This window comes from Petromyzon marinus, unplaced genomic scaffold (assembly GCF_048934315.1).
Source record: "Petromyzon marinus isolate PM22_M1 ecotype Great Lakes invasive population unplaced genomic scaffold, UKy_Petmar_22M1.pri1.0 PM_G_Scaffold_7, whole genome shotgun sequence".
Classification (NCBI taxonomy): domain Eukaryota; kingdom Metazoa; phylum Chordata; class Hyperoartia; order Petromyzontiformes; family Petromyzontidae; genus Petromyzon; species Petromyzon marinus.
In genome coordinates this window covers 3,772,649-3,798,123 of record NW_027423024.1, presented here as the reverse complement: position 1 = coordinate 3,798,123, position 25,475 = coordinate 3,772,649, and the positions used below count along the sequence as shown (strand labels likewise).

General features: G+C 50.5%; 1 protein-coding gene across 1 annotated transcript; it reads left to right on the top strand.

The window, feature by feature from the left end:
- Window positions 1-168: 168 nt before the first annotated feature.
- Window positions 169-25,085, top strand: LOC142920175 (uncharacterized). Its single transcript, XM_076062645.1, has 4 exons — window positions 169-196; window positions 22,349-23,094; window positions 23,263-23,683; window positions 25,075-25,085. The coding sequence occupies exons 1-4, from the start codon at window positions 169-171 to the stop codon at window positions 25,083-25,085; spliced, it is 1,206 nt and encodes a 401-aa protein (XP_075918760.1).
- The last annotated feature ends 390 nt before the right edge of the window (window positions 25,086-25,475 follow it).

The following is a 25,475-nucleotide window of genomic DNA, read 5'->3' as shown; positions in this document are numbered from 1 at the left end:
CACCTGGGGCCCGGCAGCCGCTCCGCCCGTCGACCCACTCAGGGCTGGGGCCCCTCACGGCTCGGGGTGGGTCCCAGAATAAGGTCCCGGAATAAACCTTCACAAAACGTGGGGAAAGAGTGATGTTTAATCTCCCCATTGTAACCTCTCTCAGGCCTGGCCTAATTGATGGAAAATCAGGCCTCCATTGTTCCAGGTGTGCAGCGCGGAGCTCCACCTGGATGCGACCTCCTCCGAGCACGCTCAGAGAGAGAGAGAGAGTGGAGAGAGAGAGAGGAGAGAGAGAGTGGAGAGAGAGAGAGTGGAGAGAGTGGAGAGAGAGTGGAGAGAGAGAGTGGAGAGAGAGAGTGGAGAGAGACTTTTTAGGACTTTATTTCCACTAAAACATTAACAACAGAAACATTACCGAAAAAAAAAACCTAAACTGAAAATCAATAAAACATCAAACTCTTAACAGCTCTATGTGTACTCTTTGGTTCTATTCGGTAAAGTCACCACGTAGGTAAAAAAGAAAACAACAAAAATCACGACGTTTCGGCCACAACACAAGTAGCCTTCTTCAGGTGAAGGAACAGAACTAAAATACAAATGGCACCGGGATAGAGGCCGTGGAAACGAGTCGGTGCACGGACATCTCCGTGTGCAGCAAAGTTATTCAAGTGTTTTTCTATTTGATAAACAATGAAATGTTCTGACATCAGAATGCGACGTGAACAAAATATATTTTTCTCCCGTGCATTTTCATAAACGAAATGGCGTCGACATGTCAAAAAAACAGAATTCGTTTTTTTTCTTCAAGGATTCTGTTGTCGGTTTACATTAAAGTGTAATGACAGGGTGACACCTGCTGACATCACAGGGTGACACCTGCTGACATCACAGGGTGCCACCTGCTGACAGGGTGACACCTGCTGACATGACAGGGTGACACCTGCTGACATCACAGGGTGACACCTGCTGACAGGGTGACACCTGCTGACATCACAGGGTGACACCTGCTGACATCACAGGGTGACACCTGCTGACATCACAAGGTGACACCTGCTGACTTGACAGGGTGACACCTGCTGACATGACAGGGTGACACCTGCTGACATCACAGGGTGACACCTGCTGACATCACAGGGTGACACCTGCTGACATCACAAGGTGACACCTGCTGACTTGACAGGGTGACACCTGCTGACATGACAGGGTGACACCTGCTGACATCACAGGGTGACACCTGCTGACATCACAGGGTGACACCTGCTGACATCACAAGGTGACACCTGCTGACTTGACAGGGTGACACCTGCTGGCCTGGCAAGGGCTTAACGTGGAGAGTCATTTGGTGAGACGGCTGGGAGGCGGTGTCGCGGCGGGGGCTGGGCGCATTCTGAGAGGATTCGCATCGCTGAGGATGTTGTGGGCGAGCTGACACGCCACCTCCCGCGCTCCCTCCTCGCTGGAGCTCAGAAATGCGGGGAAGATCCCGGCGCCTTCTCCCATCCCGGGAATCGACATCTTATAGAGGAGGCCCGTGGGCATCCCGGGCCCCGAGTGAGCGTGCAGCTCGAAGGTCGGGTAGCTGACACCGGTGGTCCGGCACAGCATCCACAGCCGCGCCTGCCACGACAGCATGGCCGCCTCTGGCAGCGCCTCGAGAGCCACGGGCATGGGCCGCAGGTGGAGAGGTACCCACCACAGCCACGTGCTTGCCCCCCAGCACCCAAACAGGCTGTGCGCGGCCTTGCCGGTGGCCGTGCACTCCGGCTGCAGCAGGTCTGGCACCGCCGGCTCCGTCTCCTCCTCGTCTTCCGTTGTCGCCGCTGCCGCCGCGGCCACGGCCGCCCGTTCCGGGATTGCCCAGTCCACCTTGACGGTCCGGCCCCACGGCCGGAAGGCGATTCGAAGGAGCTTCTTCCGGGCCATGGCGGCCGCGCGATGGCTCCCGTACTCGACGAATGCGTAGCCTCGGTTGAGGGTTTTGTCCCAGCAACAGACACTCATCTTGACGTCCACCACGCCCTCTGTGGCACCGCTCATCGCCATCATCACCTCCGCTCGCTTCTTGTCCTCTGGCAGCCCCCCAATGAAGAGGCGGCGATTGTCCACGCTGAAGCAGACTGCAATGCGGCGTCCGGGACGGATCTCTACCTTGTCGAGTTTCTTGACGGCATCCGTGGCTTGGGCGAGCGTCGCGTAGGTAGCGAACGCGTAGCCGCGGTTCTCTCCGCTATAATCCATCATGAGGTGGAGCTGGTAGAGCTTCCCCACCGTCTCCAGCACGGGCACCAGCTCGTCCTCGTAGAGGTCGCGCGGGACCCTCCCCAGAAATACCTCGCAGCCACGGGCGGGAGGGGGCCCCCGCCAGTCGGGCGGCGGTCCGAACCTCCTCTGTCCATTCTCCCGGACGATGTTGTACCCCGTGCGCAACATGAGGTCCAGCAGGACCTTCTTCATGCAGGCCATGCCGAGCACCGGTGGTTTGGCTGCTACGGTGGTGCCGAGGCGGTGGCTTGGGGCCCGGTGGAGCCCTTGACGCTCCGCGCGGTCGCCTCGTGCCGACAAAGTCACGGGGGGAATCAACTCCTGAAGAGCCAAATCCCCGGCAGGAACTCGCTCGGGCCCAAACCTACAGGGGATAGGAAGAGAGAGGGAGGGAGAGTGGAGACAGAGATGGATGGAGAGAGAGAGACGCGTTTAAGCAGAGCTACCTATATAAACTCATAATAAAGGTTTTTGGGTTAGATCGCGTTATTTATGATTGTGTCGTAACCCTCCACCACCCGACATGGCCAATCAGCAAAAAAAAGTGTCAGGTTGACAAAAGACAAATAATTCACATTAAAACCATCTTTTTGGTTTAGATATGTGGATGACACTTTGGTTGTCTGGCCACATGGTAAAGATACACTTAATGATTTTCTAAATCATCTCAATGCACAAAACCCGGCCATGCAGTTCACCATGGAAATGGAGGTGAATAACACACTCCCATTCCTAGATATTTTGCTTGGACATGGCCTAAACGGTAAAATAACACACAGCGTTTACAGAAAGCAAACGCACACTGATGCCTATCTGAATGCAGATTCACATCATCATCCAGCTCAGAAATCCTCTCTTATCAAGACGCTCATACATCGGCCTAAAACAGTGTCAGATGGTGAAAGTCTAGTGAGAGAGATCAAACACGTTAAAGACGCACTACGACAGAATGGCTACAATAATGCTCAAATCAACAGAGCACTGAATGCCAAATCACGATCGCAAAGCAATACTGCTGAAAGCGGTCAGATTGTTAAAACAATAAAAATTACATATATCTCAGGAGTAACTGACAAATTAGCCCGTGTTTTGCAAAAGCAAACATTACAGTAAGATTTGGTACAGTACACAAAATTCAAAAACTAGTATCTTGCACTACAGACGCATTACCTAAATTATCAACAGAAGGTGTATATCGGATTAATTGTTTATGTGGCAGATGCTATATTGGACAGACGGGACGTAACATCAGCGTAAGACTAAAAGAACATCAAAGAAATACTAAATTATCTCAAACACAACTGTCGGCAGTGGCAGAACATGCTTGTCAACAAGGACACTCAATTGATTTTGATAACGTTGAAGTGTTGTGTAAAACTAATTATTACTGGCAAAGACTAATTAGAGAATCCATTGAAATTGAGAGGAATAAAAATAACTTTAATCGCTCTGACAGCTACAGGCTTAGTGCGGCCTGGAAGCGTATTATTAAATAATACACATTACAATTCCTTATAGGGGAAATACATACTAATTAACGGATTACTAACATAGCATATAATCACTAACACACATTACATCTAATTACTAATCTACAACTCATTACTAATCATAACCATTGACTGATTACTAAGCGATTACATAATTACAATACCCCCCCCCCCATCCGCCTCTAATCACTACACCTGATATGAGTTAAATGATGACGTCACCCTGCTGCTCTATATAAAACCGGGAGCAAGTGGAGAGGGCTTTACCATTCTGGCGAATTGCCCGATGATGCTGGATGTATTTACGAGCGAAACGTCACAGTACTACTCAAACTGTAAATGTTGTGGATTCACTCTTCAACACACCCGTGAGCTAAAGTAGTGAACTATTTGTCTTTTGTCAACGTGACACTTTTTTGCTGATTGGCCGTGTCGGGTGGTGGAGGGTTACGACACATTTATAAATAACGCGATCTAACCCAAAAACCTTTATTATGAATAATATTGGTCGCGAAAGCCTACGTGTTAAACTATATAAACTCGAAAAATCACAATGAACTTAAAGAGAAACCCAAGAAACTGTGTCCTCACTTTTGTACCGCCCTGTATAATAATCATTACCCCTCACCCCCTGTACACACACCCCCCCCCACCCTCCGCAGAACCCCTCCTCACTCATCCACTCACTCACCGAGTCGCTCACACATTCACCCACCCATTTACTCACCCACTCACTCAGCCACTCACCCAATCACTCACCTGCTGGCTCACTCACTCACTCACTTGCTCACTTACTCGCCCACTCACTCAGCCACTCACCCACCCACACACTCACCCAACCAATCATACACTCACTCGTCCAGTCGCTCACATACTCATCTACACATTCACGCACCCACACACTCGCCCAGTCGCTCCCTCACTCACACACTCAACCCATTCGCTCACACACCCACCCACTCACTCACCCAGTCGCACACACACTCACTCACACACTCACTCACACACCCACTCACTCACCCAGTTGCTCACTCATTCACAGTCACCCACCCACTCATCCACCCACACACTCACCTAGTCGCTCACCTAGTCGCTCACACACTCACCTCACACACTCACTCACCCACTCACCCACACACTCACTCACCCAGTCGCTCACACACTCACCACCCACTCACCCACCTACTCACCCACCCACTCACCCACTCACCCAGTCGCCCACACATTCACCTCACACACTCACTCACCCAGTTGCTCACCCAGTTGCTCACTCACTCAGTCACCCACCTACTCATCCACCTACACACTCACCTAGTCGCTCACCCATTCGCTCACACACTCACCTCACACACTCACTCACTCACCCACTCACCTGCACACTCACTCACCCAGTCGCTCACACACTCACCACCCACTCACCCACCCACTCACCCAGTCGCCCACCCACTCACCTCACACACTCACTCACTCACCCACTCACTCACCCAGTCGCACCAACTCACACACCCACTCACTCACCCAGTTGCTCACCCAGTTGCTCACTCACTCACACAGTCACCCACCCACTCATCCACCCACACACTCACCTAGTCGCTCACCCAGTCGCTCACACACTCACCTCACACACTCACTCACTCACCTACTCACCCACACACTCACTCACCCAGTCGCTCACACACTCACCACCCACTCACCCACCCACTCACCCAGTCGCCCACACACTCACCTCACACACTCACTCACTCACCCAGTTGCTCACCCAGTTGCTCACTCACTCACACAGTCACCCACCTACTCATCCACCTACACACTCACCTAGTCGCTCACCCAGTCGCTCACACACTCACCTCACACACTCACTCACCCACTCACCTACACACTCACTCACCCAGTCGCTCACACACTCACCACCCACTCACCCACCCACTCACCCAGTCGCCCACACACTCACCTCACACACTCACTAACTCACCCACTCACCCACTCACTCACCCACCCACACACTCACCCAGTCGCTCACACACTCACCACCCACTCACCCACCCACTCACCCAGTTGCCCACATGCTCACCCACTCACTCACCCACTCTCTCAGCCACTCACCCACTCACTCACCCGCTCGCTCACTCAGCCACTCACCCACTCACTCACCTGCTCGCTCACCCAGCCACTCACCCAGCCACTCACAACAATCGCCACTAATTGGCGGTGACGTCACCACGACGCTTGTGCCAGGGTCACGTGGTTAGCGGTAATCAATTAAAGGTGGAGGGGTTAATTAATTGAAGGTGGAGAGGGGCTTAATTAATTAATTACTATAATCTTAGTTTTTTCGGTAAAGTCACGTTGAAGAGAAACAACAAATAATATAATATATATAAAACAATAAAAATTCTCACGACGTTTCGACCATAACTCAAACGGTCATCTTCAGGTGTGTTGGTTTGCATACATTTATTTTTAAACGGCGCATTTATTTATTTATTATAAAAAAAACCGTTGGCGTCACGCACAGCGATTTGGCAGTTTGCCCAGGACTAGTCCATCTACATTTTGAAAAGAGGAGGGGGGAGGCGAAATTTTTTTAATGTATGCTGTCTGAAAGCCACTGTAAGCGTGAACAATCAATTAAGAACTGAAATGGTTTATCAAATCTTTCCAATGATTGCTAAGATAGAATCCATCTTCTCGGTCATGACCGTTTGACCATAACTCAAACGGTCATGACCGTTTGAGTTATGGTCGAAACGTCGTGAGAATTTTTATTGTTTTATATATATTTTGTTATTTTGTTGTTTCTCTTCAACGTGACTTTACCGAAAAAACTAAGAATATAATTTATTCAGTTGGAGAGCAGCTCTTGGGAGGGAAGTGACGTCATACTACTTCCTGCTGTCGCGAGGTAACAGGAAGCTGCCGTGTGCGCGCTTGCACTGAAATCCGAGGTGAGAAATTCTCATGGTTCTGGTGGTGGTTGTGGTGGTGGTTGTTGTTGTTTACCAAGGTAGAGCCTCTCTCTCGTAGGGATGTCAGTTGAGTAGCAGCGAGCATGGGAATTGATGTCCAGGTTGGAACTTTACAACGCGGGGCCTAGCCACGCGGGGCCTTGCCTCCTGCCCTCGCCTGATTGCATTCACTTTAATTATCTCGCTTAAGTTTAATTTGTCTTCACCCGGCTCGCCACTTTGTAACTTTTTTTATTGTCAATATTCACGCAGTTTTTATTTTCGTTCTTTTGTTAGCAGGCCAAGCCCGCTTGAGCTGCTATACCGCTCTTGTTATCAGAAGCGACCTGCCCACAACACAAGGTGAGGCTTTGTCAACGTGTGTGAATGTTTTGACTTAAAACTTTGGTGACTGCAGGAATTAATATTCTTGGTTCTTTCGGTAAAGTCACGTAGATAGAAAATAACAATAAAAATAACAGATAATAATTTTTCTTTTTTTACAATGAAGCAAAACACCCCACAACGTTTCTATGGCAACATTAATGTTGAAGATGCGAGGGCTTACAGGAATATTTATGACATTTGCCCTCTCATTGCGTGCCATGACAGTGCTGTTTGCACAGTCACACATAGTCACTGTAAGATGTTGCTCTTGGTCGTGTTATTGTTTTTTTGCTTGTTATGGTTGCACCCGATTCAAGAGCCGAATGGCTCACGGGACTATAACCAAAATAAATCAAACTGAAAATCAAAAAAACTGAAACCACGTGATGAATTTTGGGAAGTTTTTCACTGCATCTCCAAATATATATAAAAGGCAAAGTTGTGATTGTGTGTGTTGTCTGTTCAAAATGTTTAGCGTACTTCCCAACATGCAACAAACTGGAAATTTGCCATGTGGGTACTTTCCAGACTGTACACCGTGCAAACATTATACAAATACACTTTTGTGTTTTATTGGGGGGGGGAGGGGAGCTCAATAATGTATAGATTTTTTGCACGGCTAGTGAGCTGTGACGTCAAATCTGTCACGTGACCCTCGCATGTGGAAGCGTCACGCATTGTAGTGTAGCGGTTAGCGTTGTCTGTGTGTGTGTCTGTGTGTCTGTGTGTGTGTGTCTGTGTTTGTGTCTGTGTGTGTGTATCTGTGTGTGTCTGTGTGTGTGTCTGTGTGTGTGGAAGCGTAACGCATTGTAGTGTAGCAGTTAGCGCTACGCTACGCTACAAACCCGGCGACCCGAGTTCGATTCCCGCACACGGCCACCACCGGCGACGATTATTTGAACCGCTTCTGGGCCTCCCCTAGGTCGACTCAGCCTCAAACGAGTAACTGTTGCGATGTAAACATCGCCACTGGGGAGACAAAGGCGGCCGGACGTGGTGGATCCAAGTCCCGGGCGAAGCCGGGTAGTACAGCTAGTCGTGAATATATGAATGAATATAGACGTGTAAGTCACGTGTGACTGTATATATTCATTCCTCCATGGCTCGATACTGACGTGTAGATGGTGTGGATATTCTTATTTTCTGTCTGCAGCTGACACTGGTCTGATGGAGCAAAGGCCCTCAGCGCAGCAGCTCGGTACGACAAGTCAACAATGCGACCAGCGTGCATACAGCACGGATCGGACTGGAAATTTGACACAGCACCGGAGAACTTGCACAGGAGGGAAACCCTTCAAATGTACTGTATGTGACAAGGCATTTTCAGATTCATTTGCTCTGAAAACACACCAGAGAACACACACGGGAGAGAAACCCTTCAGGTGCAGTGTGTGTGGGAAGACATTTTCAGATTCATCTACTCTTAAAAAACACCAGAGAACACACACAGGAGAGAAACCCTTCAGGTGCAGTGTGTGTGGGAAGACATTTTCACAGTCATCTCCTCTTGTAACACACCAGAGAACACACACGGGAGAGAAACCCTTCAGGTGCAGTGTGTGTGGGAAGACATTTTCAGATTCATATACTCTTAAAAAACACCAGAGAACACACAGGAGAGAAACCCTTCAGGTGCAGTGTGTGTGTGAAGGCATTTTCATGGTCATGTGCTCTTAAAACACACCAGAGAATACACATGGGAGAGAAACCCTTCAGGTGCAGTGTGTGTGGGAAGACATTTTCATGGTCATCTGCTCTTCAAACACACCAGAGAACACACACGGGTGAGAAACCCTTCAAGTGCAGTGTGTGTGGGAAGACATTTTCAGATTTATCTACTCTTAAAACACACCAGAGAACACACACGGGAGAGAAACCCTTCAAGTGCAGTGTGTGTGGGAAGGCATTTCCATATTCATTTAATCTTAAAAGACACCAGAGAACACACACGGGAGAGAAACCCTTCAAGTGCAGTGTGTGTGGGAATGCATTTTCACGGTCATCTCGTCTTAAAACACACCAGAGAACACACACGGGAGAGAAACCCTTCAAGTGCACTGTGTGTTGGAAGGCATTTCCAGATTCATATAATCTTCAAAGACACCAGAAAACACACACGGGAGAGAAACCCTTTAAGTGCAGTGTTTGTAGGAAGGCATTTTCACGGTCATCTGCTCTTAAAAAACACCAGAGAACACACACGGGAGAGAAACCCTTCAAGTGCAGTGTGTGTGGGAAGCCATTTTCACAGTCATCTGCTCTTAAAACACACCAGAGAACACACACGGGAGAGAAACCCTTCAAGTGCACTGTGTGTGGGAAGGCATTTTCACAGTCATCTGCTCTTAAAAAACACCAGAGGACACACACGGGAGAGAAACCCTTCAAGTGCAGTGTTTGTGGGAAGACATTTGCACATTCATCAAATCTTCAAGTACACCAGAGAACACAGAAGCATCAGAAGATCCACAAGGAGTGCCGTCTGAAATCAGCTTGTGAAAGTCAAAGTGCCGCAATGAGCCCATCCCTCATGAAACACGAACCGGAAGAAAATCCCAGCTTGGACACTTATGAAGGTATCGAGGTGAAATATGAAGAAGTGAAGGTGAAATATGAAGAGGTGATGGTTAAATGTGAAGAGGTGATGGTGAAGAGCGAAGACGTGAAGGTAAAATGTGAAGGTGAAGATTCAACTCCAAAATGGGACCTTCACATCGTGAAGCAGGAGGAGAATTCTGACTGTGAGGCAGAGTGAGGCAACTCCCAGCAGTTTATGGAAGTGGAGGTGTGGGTGGACTTGCTCCTAGACAATACAAAGTCAAGTGGAGACCCGGTAGATGTGTAAGCCAGAGACGATGTCGCTCCAATAGATGCACCTTTGTCACAGGCCTTTAATGACAAGAACGTGAAGTTGAACACTTTGTGGGCCCATGGGTTGAGTAGATCTGTAACCAGGAGCGAGAGACAATAAGCTCCCTAGCATTCACTATGTTATAACAATTGCATTTACACGGTGTTTGCTTTATCGCCTCAGCAACTCAAAGTTTCGTGTCGTACCTCGTCTGAAACACTCGAAGAGCATCCCCAAGAAGCAGCTGCCCCTGTGTGGCACAAGGTGGTGGCCCTGCACCGGCCTGCATGTGGACAAGAGCCTGTCAGTAGGGGGCGATGATTGATGCGTCATCTCAGTTGTGTAGTTTGTAGGCAATCTTAATTCGAAGCTGTCGTGACTGCAGGAATCCACACTCTTGAGTTATTACGGTAAAGTCACCACGTGGGTAGAAACATAACAGATCACGGCGTTTAGATCACAACACAAGCAATCGTCATCAGGTGGGACAACCACAGCAAGAGAAACTGCTGAAGTAGTAGGCGCCTACTCCAGCAGTTTCTCATTGCTGCTGTGCTTGTCCCACCTGATGACGATTGCTTGTGTTGCCATCGAAACGCCGTGATTTATTATTTGTAGCGTAATGTTTAGAATTTGCTACATTTTGACCCAGACGCCAGCATGCAACGGCCTACTCGTTTTGAATGACGCAACAATAGTATGTTGTACATATGTAGTGTTGTAAGGACGAGCAGACTTCTTATGGAGGCACACTCTGTTTATTGTATTATTTCCTTATACAATGCTTAACACACACAGAGGGATATTCGGTCCCCTCACCCGATACCCTAGGGAGGTACAGCCTCCGGACTTGGCGGGACTCACACGTCTACCGCTAACCTCCTTGATACCTAAGGAGGTACAACCTCCGGACTTGGCGGGACTCACACGTCTACCGCTATCCTAGTCCTCCGGCTAGGACCTAGGGGAGGCTATCTGACCCACCGCTGGCCCGGTGGGTCCTGACCACTGGGTATGCCGAGCCTTAGCCCTTAGAAGGGCTGAAAGGCTGGTCCAGGGTCCTAGCTAGGCTTCAGCCCAGTCTTCTGTCTTCGTGCAGGGAGAGAACTCCCCGAGGTCCGTTGGGTCACCCGTCTTATACCCCTTCGTGGCCAGGCAGAACCAATCACACATTCCCACGTGGAACTGTCTGATTGGTTCGCCCCAAACCCTGGCCACGATCCGTTTCACCTCGACTGACCCCAACCGTTGTACCCAGGGGTAATGCTGCACCGCCCTGGTGGCAACGCAGGTTACGCAACAGCGCGTAGTTAACACCTCTACATCACCCCCTCCTTCGGAAGCCCCAGCCGTCCCGGCTGCAACAATGGGAAACTTCCGAAATTACCAATGGTAGAAGAATTGTGAGTGTGCCTCACGAACAACAAGAACAATTAAACCCCTATAAATACCCCCCTTACAACATAACGTATGTACAAGGCACTAGACATGCCAAAAAAACATTATAACAACCGGCGAGATTTCGCGCGCGTGCGTTTTGCGGGGCCATCGTAGGGGATGGCAGGCTTTGTCGGCGGCACAAGGGAAGGAGGAGGATGAGCCAGAGCATCCGGTGGGCCTTTATGCATCTCCACGGGGACACCTGCTGCTCCACGGTCCATTGAGGCCGAACGTGGCCTGCATGGGGCCGTCACTCCCACGTCTTCTGCAGGAGGAATGACACGCCTGCGCTGTGGGTTAGGCACCAACGGGGCAACATCCGGCTCGTCGGACGCGTCGCACACTCGGCCCCCATGTCGTGTGTGTTGTGGAGGGACGCGTGGCGTGACGAAGGGTTTTAACCGAGAAGGGTGAACGCACCAGCGACGCCGTCCCCAGCTAATTTTAACACATTGGGGACGCAGGACTTCCACTACCTCAACCGGGCCTCGCCATGGTCTGAGGAGTTTGGCCGATGTGGACACCGGCACCTGGGGGCAGTGGAGCCATGCCCTGTCTCCCGGTGCCCACCGATGCGTGTACGACCGAGGGTCCCGCAGTCGCAAATTCGCCCGTTGGCGGGAAGCCGAATTTTCAATGGCGGCCTCCCGTGCCTCGGCCAACTTACGGAGGTTGAATCGCAAGTGGTCAACGAGCTTTGACTTTTGCGGTGGCTGTTTGATTTCCAGCCGAACGTCGGCGGGAGGAAAGGCATCCCTGCCGTACATTAGAAAGAACGGGGAAAATCCCGTCGCCGCGTGAGGTGCCATACGGTATGCGGCGAGGACCCCCGGAACCTGCAAGTCCCAATCGAGGTGGGATTCATCGACCTGATGGCATAACATAGCGGTGAGAGTTCTATGAAGGCGCTCCACCATGCCGTCGGTCTGGGGATGGTAGGGCGAAGTGCGCACTTTCTTAGTGCCCAACAGGCGGCACACATCAGTCAGCAAGGCTCCTGAAAAATTTCTTCCCTGATCGGTCAGCAACCGTTCTGGTGCACCCTTGTCCAGGACGTAGCCTTGAACAAAGGCGTCCACAACGGCCGCCGCCGACTGGTTGGGGAGGGCCCAGGCCATAGGCCACCGTGTAAAATACTCTACCCCAACCAGAAGGTACTTATTACCCCGTGGCGTAGTAGGAAAAGGGCCCAAAATATCGAGAGCCACCAACTCATTTATACGAGAGACCGAAATGGGTTGCAGGGGTGGACATGCCGGTTTAGCCGGCGGTTTACGTTGCGCACAATGGGTGCATCCCAGCAAAATGTCAGTGACGTCGCGCAGCATGCCCGGCCAGAAAAATTGCAACCGCAACAACCCAATGGTCTTATGAACACCCAGGTGCAATAAACGCTCATGCGCCGCCCATACGGCCTTGCATCGCAAGGCGGATGGCACGACGATTTTATGTTGACACGAGTCAGCATCCCAATGCATCAACAAGCCGCGCTTCATGACAAATGAATTAAATTTGCCCTGTCTTGGAACCGCATTATTCGCGTGGCGACGCAACCTCAATAATGACATGTCCTCGCCCTGGTGCCGACCCCATTCGGCCAAAGTTAGCCCCAGCAAATCGTCACTGGCCATTGGATCTGCATGATCCAACATCGGCGCTGAGGCGGCGGGAAGTGCGGCTGACACCGTTGTGAGAGGCGCGACCTGCGCTGGCAGTGGCGGCTTACAACGGCCCGAGCCCAAAAAACACGCACATTTTTGAGCCGGCGGAAGGCGAGACAACGCATCGGCATTCGTGTGTTGTGCACCCCTACGGTAAGTGACATTGAAATCGTAGTCCTGAAGGACTTCGAGCCACCGAGAAAGCTGCCCGGACGGTTGGTCAACCCGAAGAGCGTACTGTAAAGCCGAATGATCAGATCGCACGGTAAAATGCTGACCATACAGGTACGGCCTGTATTGCTGAATAAAAAAAACAATGGCCAGCAGCTCACGTCTGGTCACACAGTATCTTTGTTCAGCAAGAGACAAGACTCTGCTACCATAGGCAACAACCCTTTCAATGCCATCAACTTTTTGTGACAGAACACCCCCAATCCCCGTATTGCTAGCGTCGGTGTCCAACACGAATGGCACGGAAAAATCGGGGTACGCAAGGGACGGTGCCGTCACGAGCGCGTTCCGCAAGGAGTCGAACGCAGCCTGTTCTGCGTCCCCCCAATGAAACGCCACCCCTTTTGACGTAAGGGCGTGGAGCGGCTTGGCAATCGTCGCGAAGCCAGCAACAAACCGGCGGTAGTACGACGCAAAACCAATAAAACTACGAACATCGCCCGCAGATGTAGGGGTCGGCCAATGTTGAACACATTTGGTTTTTTCAGGGTCGGTAGAAATGCCCGAGCGGCTAACTATGTGGCCCAGATAGCGCACAGACTCACGCAGAAGGTGACACTTCTGCGGCTTGAATTTCAAGTTAGCGGCCCGCATTTTCAAGAAGACAGCACGCAACCGTTCGATGTGTTCGCCGAACGTGCGGCTAAAGACGATGACGTCGTCAAGATAAATGAGACATGAGTCCCACTGGAGCCCAGCGAGGACCAGCTCCATGAGCCTCTGGAACGTCGCTGGGGCCGAGTGGAGACCCATGGGCAATCTATTAAACTCGAAAAGGCCCTGTGGTGTCCGAAAAGCAGTCTTAGGTTTTGACGATTCGTCGAGGGGGAGTTTCCAAAACCCCGACAGAAGGTCCAAGGTGGAGAAATAGTGCGCCCCTGCCAGGGCATCCAATGACTCGTCCATACGAGGGAGAGGGTAGGCGTCCGCTACCGAGATTTTATTTAGGCGCCGAAAATCAACGCAAAAACGGAGACTGCCATCGTGCTTTTTGACCAGCACTATTGGAGCACCCCAGGGACTAGTGGAGGGAGAAATTATATCGGCCTTCAGCATGTCATCCACAGCCGATTTAACATGCTGTTTCTCCGCCGGGCTAAGCCGAAACGGGTTTTGTCGAATCGGGGCAGCGTCACCAGTATCAATGTGGTGACGCAGCAGCTTGGTGCAGCCAATATCAAATTTAGATTTACTAAAGACATCGGAAAATTCTCGCAGAAGAGCGCGCAATTTAATTCGCTGCGAATGAGACAGATCACCCGTGTCTGTGCAGAGCGCGTCCAACCATCTCTCATCCGATTCGGAAGGAGGTGGGACCTGCGGCGTGTCACGCACGTGTCCCGCGACTCCGGTCCCCAACGGCACCGGGGTCGCGTGAGCGAGCACAGTTCCTTGCGGAATGACGGTTGTGGACAATCCGACATTCAAAACCTGCAAGAACGGCTCCCTGTCGGCTGCTACGAGGGTCTGTGCAGCCACCAAATCTAACCCCTTAGCAGCTGCGTTTGAAGGCCCCAGCAAAATGCCATGTGCCGAGGCCTCCGGGGCTAGCGGTTTTTTAAGTTGCAAGGGCACGAGCATTTGTGTCCCTGGCGGAATGCGGACTGTGCTCGCAACACACGCCTGCACCGAGGCACTAGCCATGCGCGGATGTGAGGGTGTGGGCAAGAACGCCATCCGTCGACCCGACGGGAGTTCGATGCAGCCTTGATCTACAAGGATCTTAATAGGCATTTTCGCGAGGAAATCAGTGCCTAACAAACACGGCACGGCGAGGGAAGAAGAGACCAAAATAGGCCCTGCCAATTTAATGTCTCCAATCGAAATTTGCGCCCGAATTTGCCCAATAATGCCAAGTGAACTGCCATTAGCGGCGAAACACGGGATAGAAACCCGTTCCAAGGGGCGGCATCGTACGGGCAGTATATTGTAAATCAGATCCGAAATGATCGTAGCCGACGCACCAGTATCGACCAACACGCGAAATTCCACACCCTCGATTGATCCGACAACCACGGACGAACCTGCCGTCGCCGCGACTACCCTATGGGCCAACTCAGACCACTGCCCAGGTCCGAGTGGCCGCGAACAAACGCCAGAATACCCCCCATCACACGCCGAATCGCGAGCCCTTCTTATGGTGCGTTGCAGTGTGTATGGTGTGAATGAGGGCCGAGCGTGAGAGGCGTCGCGACTTGCCTGGTTTTGCCGCGATGCCGTGGACGTCCTGTAGTCCTGGCCCCGGGATGCGGAGGGGCGTCATCGAGGCGCACGGCAGTCAGAGGAGATGTGGCCTCGTCGGCCACAGTTGAAGCACGTCACGTCGCCGCGTGGAGCAGGCCGTCCCCGCTGCTGGTCGTTGCGGCGACCAGCGTGGTCGGACGATCGCCGGCTCGTTGACCTGGTCGCCATGAAGGCCCGGTCGGGGGAGAACTCGGCATCCCTGCTGGCAGGCTCCGACGTCGAAGCCGAGGCGGCGATGGTCGATTCCGTGTGGAGCAGCAGATGTGCGTGGATGCACCGAGCGGCTCGTAGCGAGCACATACTGTCGTCGTCCACCGCTTGGATGACGATGCGCAGCTCGCGCGCCAGCTCCAGCATCTTCTGGAGAACGATGGCATCGATGGCCTCGTCGTCCATGCGAGGGTAACCCGCTCTTGCCATCGCCAGTAGAGCGGTCCGGAATGCCAACGGAGACTCTTTAGGGCGGCGTCGCCTGTCGTAAAATCGGCTGCGGACGTCAGATGGAGGCCCGTACACGTCGGACATCCGTCGAAGGGCCGATTGAAGAGTCGCCCTTTGTTGCCTGGGGATGGTGAGGAGCGAGGCGAGAGCGTCGTCATCCAAAGTGGCCGGTAGTGCTCGGAGCGCCTGTGCGTCCGACCAGCCCACCATCTCTTGGTGGCTCAGGAAGCGACGCTGGAACGCTGCCCAGTCGCCCCCTTCAGATGTGAATTCTCGGAAGATGGGCAGGCGTTGTTGGAGGGCGGACGTCGTCTCCCCCTCAGCTTGTACCGTCTCGAGCCGGAGATCGGCGATTTCCCGGCCGATCGAGTCTACTGTACCGTGTCGGTACAGTGATGACGCGGCGTCCGCTGGGAAACTTGAATTCGCAGCGTCGCGTGCTGATGACGTTGCGGGTTGTGATGGGTCCCCCGCGTTCCCAGGATGCCCCTGGCTTCCGCTTCCGGCGGAATCACGTGGTTCCCCGGCGGGAAAATCAAAATGTCTGCCCTGGCCGATGGCGGGAACGTCTGCCGGCGGTTGACTCGGCCTGCCCGCAACCTCCAAGTTGATCTCTTCGAGAATGGAGGCCGCGGCGTGTAGGAGTTGAGCGAGACGGCCGTGTGCTGCCCTGAGTCCGTCCCCCATGGCAGGGGAAGCAACCAGCTGCTCAACCGGTGGCTGGGCGGCCGTCAACGTGGCAGCGTTTTCAGCGGAGCAGCCGGTGCATGCAGGTGAGACAGCATTATCTTCGTTCTGGCTCCGCGCGTGGGCTGAACTTCTGGTTTCCATTTCCAACCACTTCTGACTCCAGTTGTAGTGTTGTAAGGACGAGCAGACTTCTTATGGAGGCACACTCTGTTTATTGTATTATTTCCTTATACAATGCTTAACACACACAGAGGGATATTCGGTCCCCTCACCCGATACCCTAGGGAGGTACAGCCTCCGGACTTGGCGGGACTCACACGTCTACCGCTAACCTCCTTGATACCTAAGGAGGTACAACCTCCGGACTTGGCGGGACTCACACGTCTACCGCTATCCTAGTCCTCCGGCTAGGACCTAGGGGAGGCTATCTGACCCACCGCTGGCCCGGTGGGTCCTGACCACTGGGTATGCCGAGCCTTAGCCCTTAGAAGGGCTGAAAGGCTGGTCCAGGGTCCTAGCTAGGCTTCAGCCCAGTCTTCTGTCTTCGTGCAGGGAGAGAACTCCCCGAGGTCCGTTGGGTCACCCGTCTTATACCCCTTCGTGGCCAGGCAGAACCAATCACACATTCCCACGTGGAACTGTCTGATTGGTTCGCCCCAAACCCTGGCCACGATCCGTTTCACCTCGACTGACCCCAACCGTTGTACCCAGGGGTAATGCTGCACCGCCCTGGTGGCAACGCAGGTTACGCAACAGCGCGTAGTTAACACCTCTACACATACACTGTTAAGCAGACGGTGCGTATTTGTAAATAACTTCTTGTTAATACGATGTAACGTGATGCAGTCAATTTCGCTGCAGTAATCCAATGTTAATATGCCCGTCAATGATTTAGAATGAATACTTGTCTGACTGTGCGCGTACATGTAACATTTTGTCTGAGGGTCACACATTAAATAAGTGATGTTAGGACAAAGTGTGTGTGTGTGTTTGGAAGTAACCTGTACAGAGAACTCAGGTGAGACCCGTTGTTCTTGTGATACAGGTCAAAGGGTACTTTTGTGTTTCACGAAGCGTCTGCCTCTGGAGCAACTCATCGTCTTTGAAATAGGGAGCACGCTCGGATCATTCATCAGTTACAAGGCATACCACTTAAAAGTTACACGTATAGGAGGAGGTACATTCTCTACAACACGAATTGTAGTTTTGTCTTACGTGTTGACGTAGATTTTGTCTAAGACTATAAATGCTCCTTGCTGATTGACGTCTGGATGTTCGTTACCTATCGGTTGAAGCAAACCCCACTGCTGTTGTTGAGACGCTGTGCACCAATAATGGTCCAACACATTGACGGCCTTCAGGCCAGGAAAGTCACAACATTTGCACACGAAGGACGCATTCACGCAAGCACCCCATGCTCCGTTTTGAAGTTTTAAAATGAAACATCTTTGAATTGTGTTGTGTTTTGAATTAGATGATTTAATTTCTTCATTAAAAGCTTGTATCAATTTACATCTGGAAGACTTCATTGAAAAGGACATTTCGTGTGAATTTTCTCTCGTCATTAAGTAGATGGCCTTGCCCGGGGTTCGGTTCAATGCGGACACACACTGTGTACACACACAGTGTACACACATACACAGTGTACACACACAGTGTACACATACACAGTGTATACACACTGTGTACACACACAGTTTATACACAGTGTACACACACACAGTGTACACACACACAGTGTACACACACAGTGTACACACAGTGTATACACAGTGTACACACACACAGTGTACACACACACACACAGTGTACACACACAGTGTACACACACAGTTTATACACACAGTGTACACACAATGTACACACTGTACACAGACAGTACACACACAGTGTACACACACAGTGTATACACAGTGTACACACAGTGCACACACAGTGTATACACACAGTGTACACACAGTGTACACACTGTACACACATACAGTGTACACACAGTGTACACACAGGGTACACAGTGTACACACAGTGTACACACAGTGACAGTGACACACACAGTGTACGCACACACACAGTGACACAACAGCAAACGCCATTCGCCACTAAGTGGCGGTGACGTCACCACAACGTTTGTGCCAGGCACAGTGACACACACACACGGTGACACACACAGTTTATACACATAGTGTACACACACACACAGTGTATACACACAGTGACACACAGTGTACATACACAGTGTACACACATAGTGTAGACACACTGTAGACACACAGTGTATACACAATAATGTCCACGTTGTTATTGCTGAGCTCACCCAAGGGCGGGAGCAATGGAAAATGAATCCAAATCAACTTAGACTTCAACTCTGTGACGTCACCACTCTGCAGTACCTCATCGACGTCAAACGCCAGGGGGAGGTGTACCTCGCTAGTGACGTCATGTCACCAAAGTATGCACCCCTCCCTCGTCCACCGCGCTCTTGAGCGTGACGTCACCTCCACTTGTGTCACTGCCGATATCGTTCCAGTGGCAATCCTTATTAGGGCAAAGCAACGCCCAGTGACTGGTGGCTCATTAACATAATGTAGCCGTTAAAGCCGTCGCGAGTTTATTGCGACGGGTTCAGCGCCCACGGCCCCATCCCTCGACATATTGGCCGGCCTCATTAACATAATTTATTCAGTTACAGAGCCGCTCGTGGGAGGGCAGTGACGTCATACTACTTCCTGCTGTCGCGAGGCAACAGGAAGCTGCCGTGTGCGCGCTTGCACTGAAATCCGAGGTGAGAAATTCTCATCGTTGTGGTGGTGGTTGTGGTTGTTGTTTACCGAGGTAGAGCCTCTCTCTCTCGTAGGGATGTCAGTTGAGTAGCAGCGAGCATGGGAATCGATGTCCAGGTTGGAACTTTACAACGCGGGGCCTAGCCACGCGGGGCCTTGCCTCCTGCCCTCGCCTGATTGCATTCACTTTAATTATCTCGCTTAAGTTTAATTTGTCTTCACCCGGCTCGCCACTTTGTAACTTTGTTTTATTGTCAATATTCACGCAGTTTTTATTTTCTTTTGTTAGCAGGCCAAGCCCGCTTGAGCTGCTATACCGCTCTTGTTATCAGAAGCGACCTGCCTACAACAACAACAAGGTGAGGCTTTGTCAACGTGTGTGAATGTTTTGACTTAAAACTTTGGTGACTGCAGGAATTAATATTCTTGGTTCTTTCGGTAAAGTCACGTAGATAGAAAATTAAATAACAAAATAACAGATAATAATTTTTCTTTTTTTAAATGAAGCAAAACACCCCACAACGTTTCTATGGCAACATTAATGTTGAAGATGCGAGGGCTTACAGGAATATTTATGACATTTGCCCTCTCATTGCGTGCCATGACAGTGCTGTTTGCACAGTCACACATAGTCACTGTAAGATGATTTTCTTGGTCGTGTTTTTGTTTTGTTGCTTGTTGTGGTTGCACCCGATTCAAGAGCCGAATGACTCACGGGACTATAACCAAAATAAATCAAACTGAAAATCAAAAAAACTGAAACCGCGTGATGAATTTTGGGAAAGTTTTTCACTACATCTCCAAATATATATAAAAGGCAAAGTTGTCATTGTGTGTGTCTGTTCAAAATGTTTAGCATACTTCCCGACATGCAACAAACTGGAAATTTGCCATGTGGGTACTTTCCAGACTGTACACCGTGCAAACATTATACAAATACACTTTTGTGTTTTTTGTTGGGGGGGGGGAGGGGAGCTCAATGCATTTATTTTTGGCACGGCAAGTGAGCTGTGACGTCAAATCTGTCACGTGACCCTCGCATGTGGAAGAGTAACGCATTGTAGTGTAGCAGTTAGCGTTGTCTGTGTGTGTCTGTGTGTGTATGCGGTCAAGGGATGGCTCTCTATTGCTCAACCACGTTATGTATGCTGATGATTTGGTAATAGCTGCACATTCGGAGGAGTTGGAGACGCTGCTGCTGAGACTGGAGCGTGCCACTAAGAGGTGGGGCCTTACCATCAGCCCCACCAAAACTAAGCACCTGCCTGGGTATTTTGTACCATCGGCCATCCACCCCCACAACTCCCAATCGGTGATGGGGCAGTTGTGGAGAGAGTGGAGAGTTTCCCATACCTGGGCAGTGTGCTTATGACCGGCTCCAGTTTAACAGCAGAGGTCTCACTCCCAATCAGTCGAGCGGCAATATCTTTTCATCGGTTGCGTAACGCTGTGTGGAAGCTACCTGGTCTGTCGCTCCGCACTAAGCTTCAGGTCTTCTCGGCCACGGTCATTCCCTCCCTTCTCTACACTTGAGAAACGTGGACCCCCCTAATGGAACATCTTCGCCGGTTAGAAACATTTAGGCTGGCCTGCCTACGATCCATCCTGGGTTTAACCAGATTGGATTGTGTGAGGAGCTCACAAATCCTTGAAAGATCTGGGCAAGGTCCCATTGGTGAGCTCCGGCGGGCAAGGCTGCGATGGCTGGGTCATGTAGCCCGCATGCCCAGACACCGCATGCCGAAACAGTTTTTGTTCGGCCGGATTGAGGGGGCTAAGCGGGCGCAGCACGGGCTAGAGAAGAGATGGAGTGATGTGGTACAGGAGGACGTGGAGCTGAGTGGACTTGCCGATGACTGGTACCAGCGGTGTCAAGATCGGCCTCTGTGGAGGAGGCTCGTGAAGGATGCTACTGGGCAGTTGGAGGTAGTCGCCCTCCAACAACAACGGAGGGCGGAGGAGCGACGCTCAGAACAACGAGCGGAGCGCCGGGTGGCTAAAGCACAGCAGGTTGGCACAGTAGGAGGCACAGGTGGTGCATCAGCCAGTCATCTCAGTCAGTCGACCCGTGGCACCTGGGTCTGCCCCGAGACCTCCTGCCAGCGGGCGTTCAACACTTCACGTGGCCTCAGGGTGCACATAGTCTGGCACAAGCGTCGTGATCACGTCACCGCCACTTAGTGGCGAATGGCGGTTGTTGTTGTTGTTGTCTGTGTGTGTGTCTGTGTGTGGAAGTGTAACGCATTGTAGTGTATCGGTTAGCGCTACGCCGTGCTCCGAACCCGGTGACCCGAGTTCGATTCCCGCTCACGGCCACCACCGGTGACGATTATTTGAGCCGCTTCTGGGCCTCCCCTAGGTAGAATCAGCCTCAAACGAGTAACTGCTGTGGTGGTGTGAACATCGCCACTGGGGAGACAAAGGCGGCCGGACGTGGTGGATCCAAGTCTTGGGAGAAGCCGGGTAGTACAGCTAGTCGTGAATCCATGAATGAATATAGACGTGTAAGTCATGTGTGACTGTATATATTAATTCCTCCATGGCTCGATACTGACATGTAGATGGTGTGGATATTCTTATTTTATGTCTGAAGCTGACGCTGGTCTGATGGAGCAAAGGCCATCAGCACAGCAGCTTGGTACGACAAGTCAACAATGCGACCAGCGTGCATACAGCACGGATCGGACTGGAAATTTGACACAGCACCAGAGAACTCACACAGGAGAGAAACCCTTCAAGTGCACTGTGTGTGGGAAGACATTTTCAGATTCATCGACTCTTAAAAAACACCAGAGAACACACATGGGAGAGAAACCCTTCAAGTGCACTGTGTGTGGGAAGAAATTTTCAGATTCATTTGCTCTTAAAACACACCAGAGAACACACACGGGAGAGAAACCCTTCAGGTGCAGTGTGTGTGGGAAGACATTTTCAGATTCATCTACTCTTAAAAGACATCAGAGAACACACACGGGAGAGAAACCCTTCAAGTGCAGTGTGTGTGGGAAGGCATTTTCAGATTCATCTACTCTTAAAACACACCAGAGAACACACACGGGAGAGAAACCCTTCAGGTGCAGTGTGTGTCGGAAGACATTTTCAGGTTCATTTGCTCTTAAAACACACCAGAGAACACACACGGGAGAGAAACCCTTCAAGTGCAGTGTGTGTGGGAAGGCATTTTCAGATTCATCTCATCTTCAAAGACACCAGAGAACACACACGGGAGAGAAACCCTTCAGGTGCAGTGTGTGTGGGAAGACATTTTCAGATTCATCTACTCTTAAAAAACACCAGAGAACACACACGGGAGAGAAACCCTTCAAGTGCAGTGTGTGTGGAAAGGCATTTTCAGATTCATTTGCTCTTAAAACACACCAGAGAACACACACGGGAGAGAAACCCTTCAAGTGCAGTGTGTGTGGGAAGGCATTTTCATGGTCATCTGCTCTTAAAACACACCAGAGAACACACACAGGAGAGAAACCCTTCAGGTGCACTCTGTGTGGGAAGGCATTTTCAGATTCATCTAATCTTCAAAGACACCAGAGAACACACACGGGAGAGAAACCCTTCAAGTGCAGTGTGTGTGGGAAGGCATTTTCACAGTCATCTGCTCTTAAAACACACCAGAGAACACACATGGGAGAGAAACCCTTCAGGTGCACTCTGTGTGGGAAGGCATTTTCAGATTCACCTCATCTTAAAAGACACCAGAGAACACACACGGGAGAGAAACCCCTCAAGTGGAGTTTGTGTGGGACGGCATTTTCATGGTCATCAGCTCTTAAAACACACCAGAGAACTCAAACAGGAGAGAAACCCTTCAAGTGCACTGTGTGTGGGAAGACATTTTCAGATTCATCTACTCTTAAAACACACCAGAGAACACACACGGGAGAGAAACCCTTCAAGTGCACTGTGTGTGGGAAGGCATTTTCAGATTCATCTACTCTTAAAACACACCAGAGAACACACACGGGAGAGAAACCCTTCAAGTGCAGTGTGTGTGGGAAGGCATTTTCACGGTCATCTGCTCTTAAAAAACACCAGAGAACACATATGGGAGAGAAACCCTTCAAGTGCAGTGTGTGCGGGAAGGCATTTGCACATTCATTAAATCTTCAAGTACACCAGAGAACGCACAAGCATCAGAAGATCCACAAGGAGTGGAGTCTGAAATCAGCTTGTGAAAGTCAAAGTGCCGCAATGAGCCCATCCCTCATGAAACACGAACCGGACGAAAATCCCAGCTTGGACACTTTTAAAGGTATCGAGGTGAAATATGAAGAGGTGATGGTGAAATGTGAAGAGGTGATGGTGAAGAGCGAAGAAGTGAAAGTGAAATGTGAAGATGAAGATTCAACTCCAAAATGGGACCTTCACATCGTAAAGCAGGAGGAGAATTCTGACTCTGAGTCAGAGTGAGGCAACTCCCAGCAGTTTGTGGAAGTGGAGGTGTGGGTGGACTTACTCCAAGACAATACAAAGTCGAGTGGAGACCCGGTAGATGTGTAAGCTTGAGATGATGTCGCTCCAATAGATGCACCTTTGTCACAGGCCTTTAATGACAAGAATGTGAAGTTGAACATCAGTTCCTAGTTCAACCTGCAGAGTAAAGAGCGGCCAGTCTTTGTGGGCCCGTGGGTTGGGTAGATCTCTAACCAGGAGCAAGAGCCAATAAGCTCCCAAGCATTCACTATGTTATAATAATTGCTTTTACACGGTGCTTGTTTAATCGCCTCAGCAACTCGGAGTTTTTTGTCGTACCTCGTCTGAAACACTCGAAGAGCATCCCCAAGTAGCAGCTGCCCCTGTGTGGCACAAGGTGGTGGCCCTGCACCGGCCTGCATGTGGACAAGAGCCTGTCAGTAGGGGGCGATGATTGATGCGTCATCTCAGTTGTGTAGTTTGTAGGTAATGTTTAGAATTTGCTACATTTTCATTCAGACGCCAGCATGCAATGGCCTACTCGTTTTGAATGACACAATAGTATGTTTTACATACACTGTGAAGCAGACTGTGCAACTTTTTTGTAAAAGCTTCTTGTTAATACGATGTAACGTGATGCAGTTTATTTCACTGCAGTAATCCAATTTTGTTAATATGCCTGTCAATAATTTAGAATGAATACTTGTCTGATTTTGTGCATACTTGTAACATTTGATCTGTAAGGGTCAAACATTGAATAAGTGATGTTAGGACAAAGTGTGTGTGTGTGTGTTTGAAAGTAACCTGTACAGAGAACTCAGCTGAGACCCGTTGTTCTTGTGATATAGGTCAAACGGTGTTTTTGTGTTCCACGAAGCATCTGGAGAAACTCATTGTCTTTGAAATAGGGAGCACGCTCGGATCATTAATCAGTTACAAGGCATACCACTTAAAGGTTACACGTATAGGAGGAGGTACATTCTCTACAACACGAATTGTAGTTTTGTCTTACGTGTTGACGTAGATTTTGTCTAACTAGGACTAGAAATGCTCCTTGCTGATTCACGTCTGGATGTTCGTACCTATCGGTTGAAGCAAACCCCACTGCTGTTGTTGAGACGCTGTGCACCAATAAGGGTCCAACACATTGACGGCCTTCAGGCCAGGAAAGTCACAACATTTGCACACGAAGGACGCATTCACGCAAGCACCCCATGCTCCATTTTGAAGTTTTACAATGAAGCGTCTTTGAATTGTGTTGTGTTTTGAATTATTTTATTTCTTCATTAAAAGCTTGTATCAATTTACATCTGGAAGATTTCATTGAGAAGAACATTTCGTGTGAATTTTCTCTCGTCATTAAGTAGACGGCCTTGCCGGGTGTTCGGTTCAATGCGGACTTTCACCTGTTTGGGATTGCGGGATCGAGATAAGGCGACACGGTGCTGCTGGCCGTCTGCAGATCGATTCCAACGTAATCGAGCGTCTGCCCCTGCGCCTCCGTCGTTGGTACAGGCGGTGCATGTCTCCGTTGTGGAGTTTCTGGATAATGTTTGGAATTTCCGCAATTTTGACCGTGACACCAGCATGCAATGACCTGTGCGTTGTGAATGACACAACGTTATATTTTA